This window comes from Microtus ochrogaster, chromosome 18 (assembly GCF_000317375.1).
Source record: "Microtus ochrogaster isolate Prairie Vole_2 chromosome 18, MicOch1.0, whole genome shotgun sequence".
In the NCBI taxonomy this organism is placed as follows: Eukaryota; Metazoa; Chordata; class Mammalia; order Rodentia; family Cricetidae; genus Microtus; species Microtus ochrogaster.
Window position 1 is genome coordinate 2687041 of NC_022020.1, and position 16018 is coordinate 2703058.

The 16018-nt window shown below is 48.3% G+C and overlaps 1 protein-coding gene across 6 annotated transcripts in view; it reads right to left on the reverse strand.

Moving 5' to 3' along the window:
• Fhod3 (formin homology 2 domain containing 3) overlaps positions 1–7373 on the reverse strand; it is a 430213-nt gene extending 422840 nt beyond the window's left edge. For 2 of the 6 annotated variants that reach the window (XM_013349359.2, XM_026783506.1), the window contains exon 1: positions 6693–7373. In XM_013349359.2, the coding sequence (XP_013204813.2) occupies positions 6693–6857 (165 nt within the window). In that variant the 5' untranslated portion in view covers positions 6858–7373. The remainder of the gene's footprint in view (positions 1–6692) is intronic. The other 4 variants (XM_026783507.1, XM_026783508.1, XM_026783509.1 and 1 more) reach the window with 4 other exon arrangements.
• Positions 7374–16018: the final 8645 nt, after the last annotated feature.

A 16018-nucleotide genomic window follows, 5' to 3' on the forward strand; every position in this document is an offset into this window, starting at 1 on the left:
GGTGGCGAGGAGGAGGCGGAAATCCTCAATAAATAAATAAATTAATAAAAAAAAAAAAGAAACACTATCAGCCCCTTCTCCACATCCCCAGTTTAACTACGATCTACCTAAGCTATCTGGACACTGACCCACCTGCCTGCCTCTCTATCTTAGATCACCTAAGCAAGTTCCAGTCATCTACACCCTGGACTGTAAATATTTCATTACATATCTCTGAACAACACAAATTCTTATTTCAAAACAGCAGCATAGCTTTATCTCACTTTAAAGCCAGTCATGCGGGGCTGGAAAAGATGCTACTGACGAGTCTGCAACCTGAGTTCAGTTTAGGGACCCGTGTGGTTGAAGGAGAGAGCAACTCTTGAAAGCTGACCTCTGACCTCCACATGCACACACACAGGTATTCACCACACAAAATAAGTTAATAAATATGTAATTTTAAAAGTTAATCGTGTATACTACCAACTAGCCAGTCCCATCTGATTTTCCCCACCAATCTCAAATATCTATTTACAATGTGTTTGTTTGACTCGGCCTTCAACTTGAGCCTCATGCTGGGTTAGTACATCTCTAAAGCTTCTTTTCATTTTGTATCTTCTAGTCTTCTCTTTTTCTTCACAATCTGTTTGGTAGCGAAACTGCAACGTCCTCCAATCAGGCTCTTGCTGGTGCCATCCCTATGGGGAGGCTTAACGTTTTTGTTGTGACTTACTATTCCTCTCCCACTTCACTCTCAAACCCAACACTGCAAACAGAGCAAGAAGAAGGGATTGTTTGCAGACAGGGCATTCCGGAGCCAGCCACGGAAGTCAGAGGAACAGCAGATGAAGTGTGGATGCCACCAGGAGCAGAAGCTGCCACTGCCTGAAGGAAGCAAAGTCCCACGGGGGTTGGAAAGTTTCACCACTAGCTAGAACCCAAGGGAAAGAAAAGTGGGTGGGGGAAGGGCGTTCCTGAGTGGACCTGGCTTGGTAATGAGTTTGAAGCTGCACCAGCAAGAACTAACATTTCACGGTACCGTGGGGGAGGGAGGGTGAAGACAGGCCAGTTGGTTTGCTGAGGGACCCAGGCTGGACTCCAAGGACAAAAGGCCCAGGCCCACAGAGCATCCACCAAGGAAGGACGCACCAGAGCAGAGCGAAGTAAGTCACAGCCCCGCGGCAGGCAGCCGTGCCCCACCCTCGTGGGGAGCAGCAACCCGTGCTCTGCCGGTTTTCTAATAATGGGACACAGTTGGCTACAGGCTTCAGAGTAAAAAAAGACTTGACCTTCAATCCCAGCTCCTTCACTTAAAGCAGCATGGCCTTATGGCCTTTAGCAACCTGCTTAGCGTACCTATGACTCAGTTTCCTTCTGTGTTCGCTGGCATTTCCTTGTCTGTCAACCTGCCACAGTTGCTGGGGACAGCGAGAAATGAAATTTGACATTTCTATATCAAATGAAATCTGGAGGTCGATAGGACAGTCTCCAACATGAGCTCCTTCCAGAGAAGCCCTGCCCCACCGCACACCCAAGTCTGCTGTCATGCTGTCCCAACTCAGATACTTGCAAGGAGCCATGGGAGCACCTGCTGGATGTCTGGCTGGGTTACTGACATGGTCTGTAGCCATGCATGAAGCAAAGCCAGCTGACCCATAAAGGGTTCAATCCCATGATCCCAATCTCAATAGCAAGGTTCCAACCAAGTGAGCTAATTACAGCGGGGCTAGATTCAACCCTGCTTAGACTCGTAGCCATTCATAGAACATTCTTAAACAGCATTGTCCTAAGATACCGAGGCATAGCCCACTTGCCAAGTTTACTAATGATCTCATCTTTGAAAAATCTCAATGTAATGTAACAAACAGATGTGTCCCTTAAGAGGATTAAGGTGAAAATTCATTAGGGCAATAATACGGGTGGATTTGTGTTCTAAAACTAACACCTGTCAGTCAGCATGGTGCACGCCCTGTCTTAGCGCTACTTAGCTTCTAGGTACAACTTAGAGAAAGGGGCCACCAGGGCGTCACCTTCAGGAAGTTATCTAAAGAGAGAGAAGATAATAAGAACCCCACATACTAACAGCCTGATATACTTCACCTGTAACCGTGTGTTGAAATAAGGAGCAGCAGAGCTGCACCCGGCCGCCTGTACGGCTAGATTAGCTTATGTCCCGAAATAATTACACGGAAACTGTATTTTTTTAAACATTGTCTGACCCATTAGTTTCAGCCTCTTATTGGCTAGCTCTTACATATTGCTCTAACCCATTTTTATTATTTTGTGTAGTCCACAAGCTGGCTTATCAGGAATGATCTTAACCTGTATCTGTCTGTAGTGGGACAATCATGGCGACTCACTGACTCAGCTTCTTTCTCCCAGCATCCTGTTTTGTTTTCTCCGCCTACCTAAGGGTGGCCTATGAAATGGGCCTAGGCAGTTTCTTTATTAATAAGAAATCACTCCCACATCAACCGTGCACTTGGGCAGTACTTGGTACTGAAATTACCCAAGCGCCGTGGTAAGATACATGTTCTGAATCAGTAGATCAGGGGAGGCCTGAGTGTTCAGTTCAAGTAGAAGCCCAGATGATGTCCACCTTGTGCCTATAACAATGATCTAACTCTTGGTGCAACTTGCTGTTTTATGGATAGGATAGCCTCGGCCCTGCAGGTAGCCACAAAGACAAAGGTGGTAAGAAGGGATTAAACAGGGGACACTCGAGGTGAGCCCTGGAAGATGTGTTCTGAGAATGGACAGACTTCCTGGAAGGAGAACAGGCCAGACACTCACATGGAGCCATTGAACTCCGCTGAGTCAGATCAGTGTCAGAAGCTAACTCTGGGATTTAAACTCACGTGACCAGGGGACTCCCATAGTTAGTCTCTCTTTCTATGGCTCGCTATACATCAGTCCCTGGCCTGAGCAGGCATGTGCTTGGTGAGCTGGTATGGGTCTGATGAGACAGGTACCTGGAGCAGAGCGGCTATCACAGCTCTAGTCTCTCTAGCACTTAGTACATGGCGAAAATGATCCCAAATCAAACTACCTTCATCACTAAAAATTACAGATGTGGGGCTGGAGAGATGGCCCAGTGGTCAAGAGCACTTCTTGTTCTTGCAGAGGACCTGGGTTCGATTCCTAGCACTCATACAGCAGCTCACAGTTCTAGGATGTGCATAATGTACAGACATATGTGCAAGCAAACTACTCATACCTATAAAATAAATATTTTTGAAAGTTTAATCGCAAAGTCATAATTGCTATTTTGACATACACGTTAGTCATGACTCTTTTTTATACACACACTCTGCAGTTCCTGTTTTGTCTACCAAATGAGGAAAACTACCCTTAGATTGGTCGTTGTTGTTGTTGTTGTTGTGTGTATGGTGTGTTGTTTGTATGGGGACAGGGAGGGTCATGTGTGTATGGAGAGACCAGAGGCTGACACTAGGTATCTTCATCAATCGTTCCCCATTTTATTTTTTGAGACAGAGTCTCTCATATTGAACCTGAGACTTACTGATTCAACTACACTGATTGACCAACAAGCCCAGGGATCCTTTTGTCCCCACCATCCCACACTCCTCCCCTTACCCCATCCCCATACACAGTGCCCGGATTTCAGGCTTGCACCACCACACTTAACTTTTTTTTTTTTTTGAGGTTCTGGGATATTGAGCTCAGGTTGTCACACTACGTGAAAAGCAGTTTAGCTGAGCCATTTCCGCAGTACAAGACTGAGGACCTCAGGAGTGTGTATATGTGAGTCTACCCAAGTGCTTCCCCTTTCTACCTCCAGAGTCCCCCCGCCCCACTCCCGGGAGAAGTGTTCCCTAAGCCCTGGGAAGACTCACTGGTGGCCTGGAACATCCAGCCACTAACTATATGTTCTTACCTCTAAGAACTCTACCAGGCCAGGAATTCTTTAAGCCCTTATGCTTGTAACATCACCTGCCCCCAGGCCAAAAGGTGCTTGGCACACAAAAGTGGTTGTGTTAGGCGAACTTGCCAAGGTAACGGATAAGAGGACCCAGGAAGTATAGCCTCTGTCTTCACCCACACAGCTAGCTGCTCAGGGGGCTGCACTGAGGTGTCCAGTCATTCAGGCCTATTTAGGCTCTCAGCTCCCTCCTCCCGGCAGAGAAATCGGGTTACTTAATTGCTCTCCACCTCTGTTTCTTTGTCTCTAAAACAGGGATAATATAAGCACTATATCATGGAGCTGTGTGATGTTAAGTGAGATCATGCATGCACTAGTGCTCCCTGGGAGCACAGGCTACAGGCTGAGTGCTCCAAGCTGACTCGCTTTCTGTCATAGGTGGATTATCTGCTGGAGGGGCTGGAGATTGCGGTTCAGGTGGCAGAGCGCACACCTAACACACAAAGCCCCACACAGCACAATGTGTTTGTGGTGATGCATGGCTATGAGGTTCGGTCAGGAGGATCAAACTTCAAGGGTAACCTCAGGATCATAGCAAGTTCAAGGTTAGCTTGGGACACGGAAGACTACTCCAACTTTTTTTAATTGCTGGAAACTAACATCTTAAAGATATGAATGTGTATACTTGGGCCGGGTGGTGGTGGTGCACGCCTTTAATCCCAGCACTTGGGAGGCAGAGGCAGGCGGATCTCTGTGAGTTCGAGACCAGCCTGGTCTACAAGAGCTAGTTCCAGAACAGGCTCCAAAGCCACAGAGAAACCCTGTCTCAAAAAACCAAAAAAAACAAAAAACAAAAAAAAATGAATGTGTATGCTTAAACACACGGATGCCCTGAATTCTGCTTGAAGAAACTCTGGTTACCAGTCAGCTGTCTGCGCTGTCCCTAAGTGCAAAAACTTAAATACAGTTTATAAAAGCAAGTGAAAATACTGCTGGGGTCCTTAGCCAAAAAAGTCTAAGATTAGTCTTGGGTGGTTAAAGGTTTTCTCTAAATCCTTTTCTTGTGTTTGCTTCACAAAGGATACCTTAGAAAGTTCTGGGAGCCAGTGTGCCTGTTGTACTGTGGCTTCTGGTGGGGGCCCAGGAGAGGGAAGGGGGGAGCATCAGGATTTCCTGCCCCACCAGGAATACTGGATTAAGACTATGGAAACCTAAAAACATACTTGAGTTCGGAGCCTGAAAGGTCAACCCATGTATATAGGGTTTGAGATCCAAGGAGACCACTTCAAGGTCACAAGGCGACAATTATGAGGCTTCTGTGGCTTCAACAAAAGATCACTGTAATCTGAGACCATGGTGAATGGAAGAACCATGAAGTGGGAGACGCTGAGAAAACTTTTACTGAATCTGCTGCAGAGAAGCGGTAAGAACTTACTAAAGCGACTCCCAAGGTAAGGTGCTCTGTGGTCAGAAAGAATGCAAGTGCGGTGACCATATAACCACCCAGAGCCAGAACAGAAGGAATGGGAGGATCTGCCCACTCTCCGTTTAAAAAAAGAAAAGAAAAAGAAAAAGAAAGTGGTTACTAGGTAGTCCATCCTCAGGGATGGAGGGAGCCCTGAGGAACTCAGAGCAGGGGGAGAGGAGTTCTAAATCCCTCAGGTACAAGCACAGCCTCCTCTTTTACTTTCAAAACCAGTGGGCATCTAACAGAAAGCCGGAGGATTTTCTGAAATCACTTTTGCCCTTGGAATTAAGGGTTCTCTTTCCCAAATATTTGTCCATGTTGATCCTCACAAAATTAATTATCTCTAAACTTTGATGTGGACCTAAGCAGAAAATACAGCAAGGAAGTAAACCCTTCAAGGTGCAGTCCATCTGTGTAAGTGGGAGGAAGGCTTTCCCAGAGAGCTAAATGATTAGCTTTCAATGCCCGGCTCTTTACAATCACTTTGCAAGACGCCTGGCCTCCTTCAAAGGGAAAGAAAGAAAGAAAGAAAGAAAGAAAGAAAGAAAGAAAGAAAGAAAGAAAGAAAGAAAGAAAGAAAGAAAGAAAGAAAGAAAGAAAGAGAAAAGACATGAAAAGAAAAGAAAACTCTAACGGGTGGACTGAAACGCCATTCTTCCCAGGGGACACTCATTTGGGGCTCCTGGGCCGAGGCTTTGTGAGCCTCTTGCCCGCGCCCCCGCCCTTCCTCCCACAGGGGCTGCTCCTCCAAGGTTCCTGAGGCCACCTGCTCCTCAGAAGAAAAAACGGAATAGTGTGAACACTATCGCAGTGCGCGCCCCTTGCCAGAGGGAGGAGGGGGAGGTGTTCCCGGAAAGCGTGCTTTGTCGCGAGGGTCGCCCAGCCGCCCGCAGTGCCAGGGAGGCCCTACAGAGCTTCTGTCCCCGGCATCACTCAGGGCTCTCTTCCAGGAAACCGAGTCCCGCGGCTCCCGGAGCTCTCTCTGTGCCCGGCTCGGGGCCAAGCGGGGTACCCGAGCCGATAGCCCCGGCGCCTGAGCTGCACCCCGCCCACCAGGCCGAGCTAACGGAGAGGCCACGGAGATCCCAACACATCCCGCCTCCAGCCGGTGTGGCACCTGCTGGGCCCCGCTAGTCCAAAGATCTGGACTAGGACGTGGAGCTGTCCTTCCCGCCAGCCAGAGAGTCATGCCCCAGCCTCTGGGTGCTCGGGGCCCCTCTGCCTAACCCTCAGTGATATCTGCCCTTGGGCGCGTGTCCCCGGGGCCTTTGCCAGCCCAGTCCGTCTGCAGCGCCCCCACCCTGACAGGCACGGCTGCAGGGGTTGCGTCCCCAGCTCGCCACCCACCCCGCCGGATCTTACCTTGTGCGGCGCCCGCAGCAGCCGATGGACCCCGGCCAGCTGGGTGCCCAGAGCCAGGTCCTCGCGGAATGTGAACAGCGGTGGCCGGCTGGGCTCTGGGAAGTTGGTACTGTTAAAAGGATCGGTGTCGTCCAAGAATTGCACGCGACAAGCCAGCGTGGCCATAATGCATCCCTGCCCCGTGGGGCGCGAGCCCCAGGGTCAGCGGGCCGCGAGGGTTGGGACGCCTGGTCTACGCGAAGGGAAGCTGCCGCAGCCGCCGCTAGCAGGCTCGCGGGCTTGCAGGCTACGGCGCGCCCGGCTGAAGCCCGGACTCCGGCCACGGGGGGCGGGGCGGGGGCGGGACTGCGCCCCCTCCCACCCCTCCCGCTCGGGCTCCTCCCCCCACTCGGTTTCCCCGGCACCGGGACGGGCTTCCCCGACCTACGCGACCGCTGCAGGGACAGGGAATGCGAGAGCCACTCGCACAGCGTCCGCAGCCCTGCGCCTAGCAGGGATCAGCTTGCAGGAACGCCCCTACGCAGAGCCGGCTGCACGTGCACCCGCCGCCCAGGTTCCAGCTGCACCAGCCTCGGAGCGCGGGCACTGGATTGGGGACAAGACTGTTCTCTGACTACGTTACCCCTGGGACAGAACACAGCACAACCCTTTGCAGATGAAGACGATAGTGCCTTTCTGCTAGGCACGCAGAGGCGAGGAACCAGTTCTCTGCAACCCTGTGGTTAGGAGACCGCAATCCTGAGCCCGAGTGAGGACTCCAGGGAGGTTTGCGTCAGAGAGAAAAGGAGCTGAGGAGAAGGAGTCTAGGAATCCCAGCAGCTTTTCTTGAGCCCAAGGGCACCCAGAATGAGAACCGATAGGCTGCAAGGAGAGGCTCCACGACCCCAAAGCCAGGCCCCAAGAGCACCCTAAGAATTATGGTTGAACCTTTCCATCGTCACCACCCCTCTCCTGGGTTAGGTCTCCGGAAATTCTAACTGGACCATCTGTAGCAGAGGAGGAGGGGTGCTTCTGGACAGATCTCAGAACGATGAAAATGCGGGAAAGAATCGGAGGGTTCCACTCGAAACCCCGGGAATTTGAGTGAAGCTTGACAGTCCCCCTGCTTCTTCCAGCCTGGAGACTTAATACTCCACGCAGCACATCCCGGCTCTCTTCGCTGCTCACAGGCGACCCCTAACGTTTCAAAAAGAACTGACCGCCTTTTCCATTCCCAGGCTGCATTGCTGATTCCTAATCCGTCTGCCTAAAAGGAGCACCTGTCGTTGTTCACAACCAAGAGGGCTCCTAATTCGTCCCTCTCCCTTCTCCCTAGTTTCAAGAGAATAGCAACCCTTGTCCATCAGCTAGCAGCTTTACTCGCAGCTTTCGCGGTGCCGCTTCTGTGGACTCTTCGCAAGCATGTGCAACCTCCTGGAGGTTTCTCTGGCCTCTTTTTACAGCCTCTGATTCCTTCATCAGTTGTCCTAGTCTGTTTTGATTGGTAGGGAGACTAGTTTTTGAGACAAAATTTGAACCGACTGTGGTGGTGCATGCCTTTTGATCCCAGCATTCAGGAGGCAGAGGCACGCAGATCTGTGAGTTTAAGGCCATCCTGTTCTACAGCACTAGTTCCAGGAAAACCAAGTCTACATAATTGAGACCCAGTCTCAAAAGCGGGGAAGGCGTTGATGAAGCCCACATTGACTCAAACTCACTATCCTCCTGCCTCAGCCTCTCCAATGACACGATGCACCCTATTTGACTCATTTCTGCCTTCTCAGATTTTTGATGCTTAGTCTTTATCCACAACTTGACTGCATTTAGACTCACCATGAAAACATGCCTCTTAAGGGTGTCTTTAATGATGTTTCCAGAAAAGTTTGATTTCTTTTTTTTGTTTTTTTTTTTTTGGTTTTTGTTTTTGTTTTTGTTTTTCGAGACAGGGTTTCTCTGTGGCTTTGGAGCCTGTCCTGGAACTAGCTCTGTAGACCAGGCTGGTCTCGAACTCACAGAGATCCGCCTGCCTCTGCCTCCCGAGTGCTGGGATTAAAGGCGTGCGCCACCATCGCCCAGCTCCAGAAAAGTTTGAATGAGGACTAGAAGACTCACCGTGACTAGTGGAGGAACCATCCCGTGGGCTAGCACTAAAGGAGAAAGCTGAGCAGCACAGCCACCTCTCTGTGTGTGACTGTGACACAGCATAGCCACCTCACCTTCCCAGACATGATGGAGAGTCTTAGAACCTGCATCAGCCTGCAGAGTTCAGTGTAGGCAGCGGGAAGCAATCTTAGAGGACGACGTCCCCTCTCCCAACAGTTTGCCCTCATGGTTAGGGACATCTTTTAGTGGTTGGTTTAGGGTTGAGGGGATGGGGAGATATTTTATGGAATTAGGGGTATATTAAAAAAAAGGGATTAACTGGTTTGATGGGATAATTGGTATTAGTGAATTACTGTTTTTAGAAAATTGTATTGGTACTGTTTCCTGTATGTTGATATATTGAATATTGAATGTGAGTGTTCCTACCTCTATTTTTGTATAAAAGAGTATGCTTATAACTTTGTCTATATTGTATTGATACATCTACCATATTACAATGTACATTTCTACCTCTGATACTATTTATATAATAACATTGTTTACATTTGATATGTAATGACATTGTTTACAGTTGAAGATCATTGTCTTCATATATTGCACAGTTCTTTATTCTTTTAGTTAGATAGGTATTGAGAATTACATGTTTGTCATATTTATTTTTAGGTTAATCAGGTCTTTTAGATACATAGAGATTATATTTAGTATAGATAGTATAATCTTCAGCCTCTTCGAAGAGCTATAGAAAATGGCCTTTAATATAACCTAGAATTCTGTGCCAACGAGACACAATTACTCCTGGCAACGCCACTCTACTCCCAAGAGAACGTTGAGCACCAAAGACACTCCACTGGGAGCTTGTCTTCTTGGCAGAACTGGCCTTTGGGTTAAGAAAAGCCCATACCTCAACTTCTGAAAAAGATACAGAATATCCCTAAGTGGATGAAACAGGATTGTCTTATCCTGCCAAGACAGGGTAGGATAGTTCCAAGATGTCAGTTATGTTAGGCCTTAGCCAAAGTTGGTTGACTCAACCTTGCAAACGAGACTTTGGGTGATTGCCCAGGTAGTCCGTTGTCTCTGTCAATTGTTGCACATTTTGGATATCTCTCGTTTGTTAAGTAATATTTATTCCCTTCTCAGATCTTTGACAGAGTTGAAGATTATATAATTGTAGTTACTCTCTACATTTAGACTCCTTGAGATAGAATGTCTAGCAAAACTTTTGTTCTCAATATTGTTTGTTATATTTATTATTTGTTATAGTTGTATTTGGTTTAGTTCTGTCTTATTTAGACAAAAGGGGGAGATGTAGGGTTAAGCCCAGCCTTAGGGGGCGTGTCCGCCTCGGGCGAATGCTTACCTATAAATCTGCCGGGCGCCCCTTCTGCTTCCTGTTCCCCGCAGGAACCATGGTACTGTAAGTCTAATTTCCCCATTAAAGCTGTGTATATATTTTACAATCTGTTTGCATTCATTTATGCCGTTACAGTTCAGGGGATGAATACTGATCCAGCCTTCCATGAAAAACCACATGGAATAGAGATGAGCCATCTCACAGAGGTCCTCACATCAACCAGCTGACAGCCAGCAGACACCCCTCATCCATATCCCCCAAATTTCACCACACCCCTCATATTTCCATTTGTCCAAACCCCTTATTTCCCCAAATTTCCCTCATCGTCATCATCCCCCCATCTCCCACGCCCTTCATGTCCTCCCATTTCCTCTCTCCCTTCATATTTTCATAACTTGGTCACTTCTCCCATTAACAGGTGAACCCTGTTTCTCCATTCTTTGATATTTTTTTTGACAGAGTCTTACCAGGCAGTCCTGACTGTCCTGGAACTCATAGTGATCAGCCTGCCTCTGCCTTCTGAGCGCTGGAATCAAAGGCGTGCACCACCACACCCACTCCCCATTTTTTTTAATTGGGATGGCTTCGTTACTTGCTCTCACAAAAAGAGTGTGTAGAAGTAACAGTGTGTGACTTCTGAGAACAGATCTGAAGAGACTCTGCAGTGCCTCCTCTCACCCAACCTCAGGGAGCTCTGGCCTGAGGCTACAGATCTCATCTGGGGAAAATGCTTCCCAAGATTTCTGAAGATTAGAAAAATGGTTTCTATGCAATAGAACAATGAAACATTGGGCAAGATGATTGCCTACAATCATCTGGAATGAATAAAGCATATGGCCTGAAGCTAAGGAGTTATCTAGGGAGATCTCTAAAATTGTTCAAAGTACCTGTTGGGTGCTTCCAGCTGCACATATAATGAATTTTATTTGCAGGAAGGGAAGAAATCTGGAATCCCTAAACTTAGAATTGCAAAATAAAGCAGTTTCTCATCCCCAGACTTCCAGAAGGCAAAAGATTTAATATTTGTATGTATATAGGTTTTTGCCTATGCACCATATGCATGCAATGCCTGTGGAGGCCAGAAGAGGGTGTTCAATCCCCTAAGCCTTAGGGCCTAAGAGATGAACTTAGTAAAATAAATTTTAGAATGGGATTGTTGGAGGCCTGAGAGATGAATCAGCAGTGTAGAGCAGTTGCTCTTTGCAGAGGACCAGGGTTTGGAAAAATGGAGGCTACACTAGAGCTTGGAGCTAAGAGCCATAGAGAAGGGTGAATGTAACCATACCCAAGGGCACATGTGCAGGGCTGCCATGACAGACGGTCACGTGTGTCTCCGGCTCGCTCCCTAAGTGGAAGTGTGTGCTGATGGGATTCTGCCTCAGGCTCAGCACTGACCACTGGGAACGAATGGTCATGTAACCTGCCATTTTTTATTATTGGTTTTTCGAGACAGGGTTTCTCTGTAGCTTTGGAGCCTGTCCTGGAACTAGCTCTTGTAGTTCAGGCTGGCCTCAGTCTCACAGAGATCCGTCTGCCTCTGCCTCCTGAGTGCTGGGATTAAAAGGTATGCAGCACCACCACCACCGGGTGTAACCTGCCTTTTTAAGTCAAGGGTTCTGGATGTGCTCCACCTAGAAGGTCTCCTCGCCTGCGTGCACCCTCAGTCAGTGAGTGGCTTCTTGGCCACTTTCCCAGCCTCGGGGTGCTGCCTGCTTCTCAAATCTGTGTCAGTGTATGGTGACTTTCTGTTGCTGCAATGAAATACCATGACCAAAAGTGACTTCAGGAAAGATGAGTTTATTTTGGCACAAGGTTCCAGAGGGAGCATGAGCAAGAGAGCCATGGCAACAGTCAGCAGGAGCAGGAAGCTAAGTGATCACCTTTAATTTTATAAGAACCGTGGTTTTCCTCACTGTGGAAAATTCCCCCCATGAATTTCCATGCACAGGAAAAATGAGAGGGAAGTGGAGTGGGGCTGTAAACTCTCAAAGCCCACTCTTGGCACCGTGTATCCTGCAGCAAGGCACCTGCTAAGGGCTGTAGAACCCCTTCAAGCAGCACTAACTGGGACCAAGCATTCAAATACATGAACTTTGAGGCAACAGTTCTCATTCAAGCACCATGCTTAGCTTGGCTTTTGATTGTGGCAGTTCTGTACTTCCAAGATACAAATATTTCAAGTTGAAAGGTGTCAAGTAATAAACCCTTGGTTCTATAGGTCATCATTTCAGCTGGGCTCGGCAGTGTCCCTCCTGCTGCGGCTGTCATCTGAGCACATCGCTGGAATGAAGCAATTAAAATCGTCTCCCACTACGTCTAGGGGTGTCTGCCGGCTGTCAGCCGGTTGAGGTGGAGGACTTCTGTGAACAGCGCACCTCTATTCCATGTGGTTTGTCATGGAAGGCTAGATCAGTGTTCCTCACATGAACTCCACAGACTGCGGCAGATGCTAAGAACCAAGAGCAGGTGCTGTTCAGTCTCTTGATCCCTGGGCTCAGATTTTGAGCTGCAGCTAACGATATAGATCAGCAGGTAAAGTTGCTCGCCAAGCCTTACCACCTGAGTTCTTTCCCTATAATCCACACGGTGTCAGAAGAGAATCAACTCCCTAAAGCTGTCCTGAGTTCCACACACTCAGGCACACACAAAAATGAATGTATGTAATAACAACAAAATCAGTGTCCATTTGACAGCTCTTGAAAGGGTTGGACAAAAAGTCAGGACCACCCCGGCTCAGAACCTGGGTACTAGATTCTGCCCCTGCAGAGGTAAAAGTGAAGGCATAAATTTGCAGAGAGCCCTGAGGACCCCAAGATGAGGAACTGCTGCAGTCATCGGTTCAGCAGTCAAATACATGACATACAGTCCTAGACGCACACAGCTCTCTGTAGAGACACATGTTTGGGCACATGTGTGGAGGTACACATGCATACACAGGAAGGGAAGCAGGAGAGAGGAGCAGGCTATACAAAACAAAGCTACATCCTTGAAGGAAAAACAAAGCACAAATCTAAGAAAAATGGACCCCAAAAGACTGGTTCGTGCTAAGCAGACTGAAGAGTAAGGTACTGAAGCAGTCAGTCAGGCGTCCCTTCTGAAGGACCCCACCACCAGTGATGCAGTCAGTCAGGCGTCACTTCTGAAGGACCTCACCACCAGTGATGCAGTCAGTCAGGACGTCCCTTCTGATGGACCCCCATCACCAGTGATGCGGTCAGTCAGGACGTCACTTCTGAAGGACCTCACCACCAGTGATGCAGTTTTCCTCGGAATCCAAAACCCCTCACCGACACTCAGCTGTTGAGAAATGCTGACCTGATATCAACTAGTGCTCAGAATCCTGAAAGAAAAAACTCTGCTTACCTAATGCTGCCACCGGGTGGTAGACATGGCTCAACTTAGGCATTTCAAGATACTGCCCTGTACCACAGTAAGAACTGTGGTTTTCCTCAGTTTTCAGGTGAGATTTAGAGGTCTTCTGTCACTTATTCAGAGAGAGTATTATTTGCCATGATTTTAATTTAGGGATTTGTAAAGGGAAATACGTAGATGTTAATTCTGCTAGCACAAAAAAAGAGGATGAAAGAGCCTGTAAGAGGCTGTGGGTGGGCCTAGCTTCCCTTCAGTTTCCATGCGCTCCCTGAGCTGGCCCTGTGATGGGAGAGGCCTGGCTTTTCTCAGAAATCCCAGGTGCTTGAAACAATACATACCAAAGGAGGTTTGGGTTGCCGCCAAGTTCCTAAGGATCCTCAAGTCCCAACCAAGATCTTAATCCCAACCAGGTCCTCTAGATGCCTAAATCCTATATTTTCTCTTTCTGGTGAACCCCCACCTCTCCTTTAGCTACTTGTAGGTAGAATTTTTTGTCAGGGACCACAAAAACATTTTTGATTGGCTGACAGGAACCCACTCCCAGATAACCACACGGAGACTCTTAATTATGAAAGGTTGGCTCTTTAACTTAAATGAACCCCTTTCTAGTAACCTATGTGCCACCCCAAGGCTCGCTCACCTCATCTAAGTACTGTCCATCCTGCTTCTTCTGAGTCTGCCTGGCCACCCTCAGATCCACCCTTCATCTTCCCAGCATTCTCTCTGCCCCCAAAATCCTGCCTCGCTACTGGCTGTTTAGCTAATCAGAGTGGCATGTACTCACACAGTGTAAGAGAATATTCCACAGGTACTTGTCTTATTGCTGAGACAAAATACATGACAAAGGCAATCTAAGAGCATTTCTTCAGAACATGGTGGCAGGAGCGTGAGGCAGCTGATCACAGTGCATCCAATCAGGAGGCAGAGATGAATGTTGGCGCTCAGTTTGCTTTCTCCTTTCTGTTTAGTCCAGGACTCCAGCCTCTAGGGTGGTGCTGCCCACGTTTGAGATGGATACACACCCATTAACCTTGACCATCCCACACAGACGTGTCCCGAGTTGTCTTCAAGGCCATCCTAGGTCCTGTCAAGTGGACAACTTAAACCATAACCACTTCCCCATGAATAAAGGAAAGGAGGGCAACGAGGGCAAAATTGGACCTGAGAGCATCATCTAATGCTACCACTCCACTGTCACTCCAAACAGCAAATGCCACTTTGGGACATGCTTGAATACCGCACACCGCACCCCCATGTGTGCATTCGGTGCACTTTTACCCAGTTTGTGAGCTTCGGGCAAGGGGGCTGGAGGTTAAAATACATAGACACACACAGACAGAGACAGCGACACGGGTCATCCTTGAATTCACCAAGATTGCCCCCCCCCTTTATTGTGTTCAGGGGCAGATTATATAGAGATAGCCACGCCCCAGCCAAACCCACCAGAAACCACGCTCCTGCCATCAGGAACTCCTGAAGGTCTCGTGCTCAGAGCAGCTGTAGGCACTCAGATCAGGGGATTACAAGAAATTCAGGATCTGGGGTCTCACTGCTCCCAACATCTCCCCCCTAAATTTTTTTATATAAAGGAAAACCCTCCTGACCCCTCAGCCTTTTGGTCTCTACTGCACCTAGATTCACCTTGGCCAGCACTCTATTGAACCTGTACTCAGGAGAGAGTGACAGCATCTCCTCGGGAGAATACTGGCTTTTAGGGAACACAGAGAGCAACTTAAGCCTGTAAGACAGGTAGATTCAAGTATCCCAGAGACTGTTGGTTCCTCATACTATTTCCCACACACCCTCTTCCCCTCAAGTGAACAGAGGTGTGTGACCATTTCAGACTCGGGACTTTTAAGGGAGTGGCTTTGCCATGACCCCAGGAGCAGTCAGAAACCACTGCTCCTTCAGCAGTCCCCTAAGTAACATACCCCAGCTGCCATACCCCCGTGGCACATTCATTCTTGTCAGCTGAGTGCATGGAAGACACCTTCTCCCTCGTGCACCTCTTTGGCTTCCCTAGCAGCCCAGCTGATCCTGCTTCTGCTACGTGACCATATGCTGCATTCTCATGGGTTTTCTGATCTTACACAGGATTCAAAGATGAATGCCCATGGCAACAGGCGTTAAGATTGCCAGCAGTAGGGTCCCCAGTCACCACTGGACCCAACCTCCCATTTGAGCTATGGTATTCAACCATCCCTTTGGCTAAACAGTTAAATCTGGTGTGCTAATTGTAACATTTCAAGGGCTGTTCAAGTAACCATTGAGTTGTTTCACCACAGAAGAGGCATTAGCAATATTAACAGATGTCATAATGAACAAGACATTTGTTGTACCAGCCATAGGTCCACCTGCTCCTACAATAGGGCAGTCTCTTGATTTAAATTCGCTCTGGTGCAGACTCTTCGCCGTGCAGAGCCTGGAACTGCCACTGCCTTTTCCTTGTCCCACCGCTGCGTTCTTGGGCAGCCCAGTGAGGTCTGTGCTCCAGCTTGTCTCAGCTCCAGCACTTGTT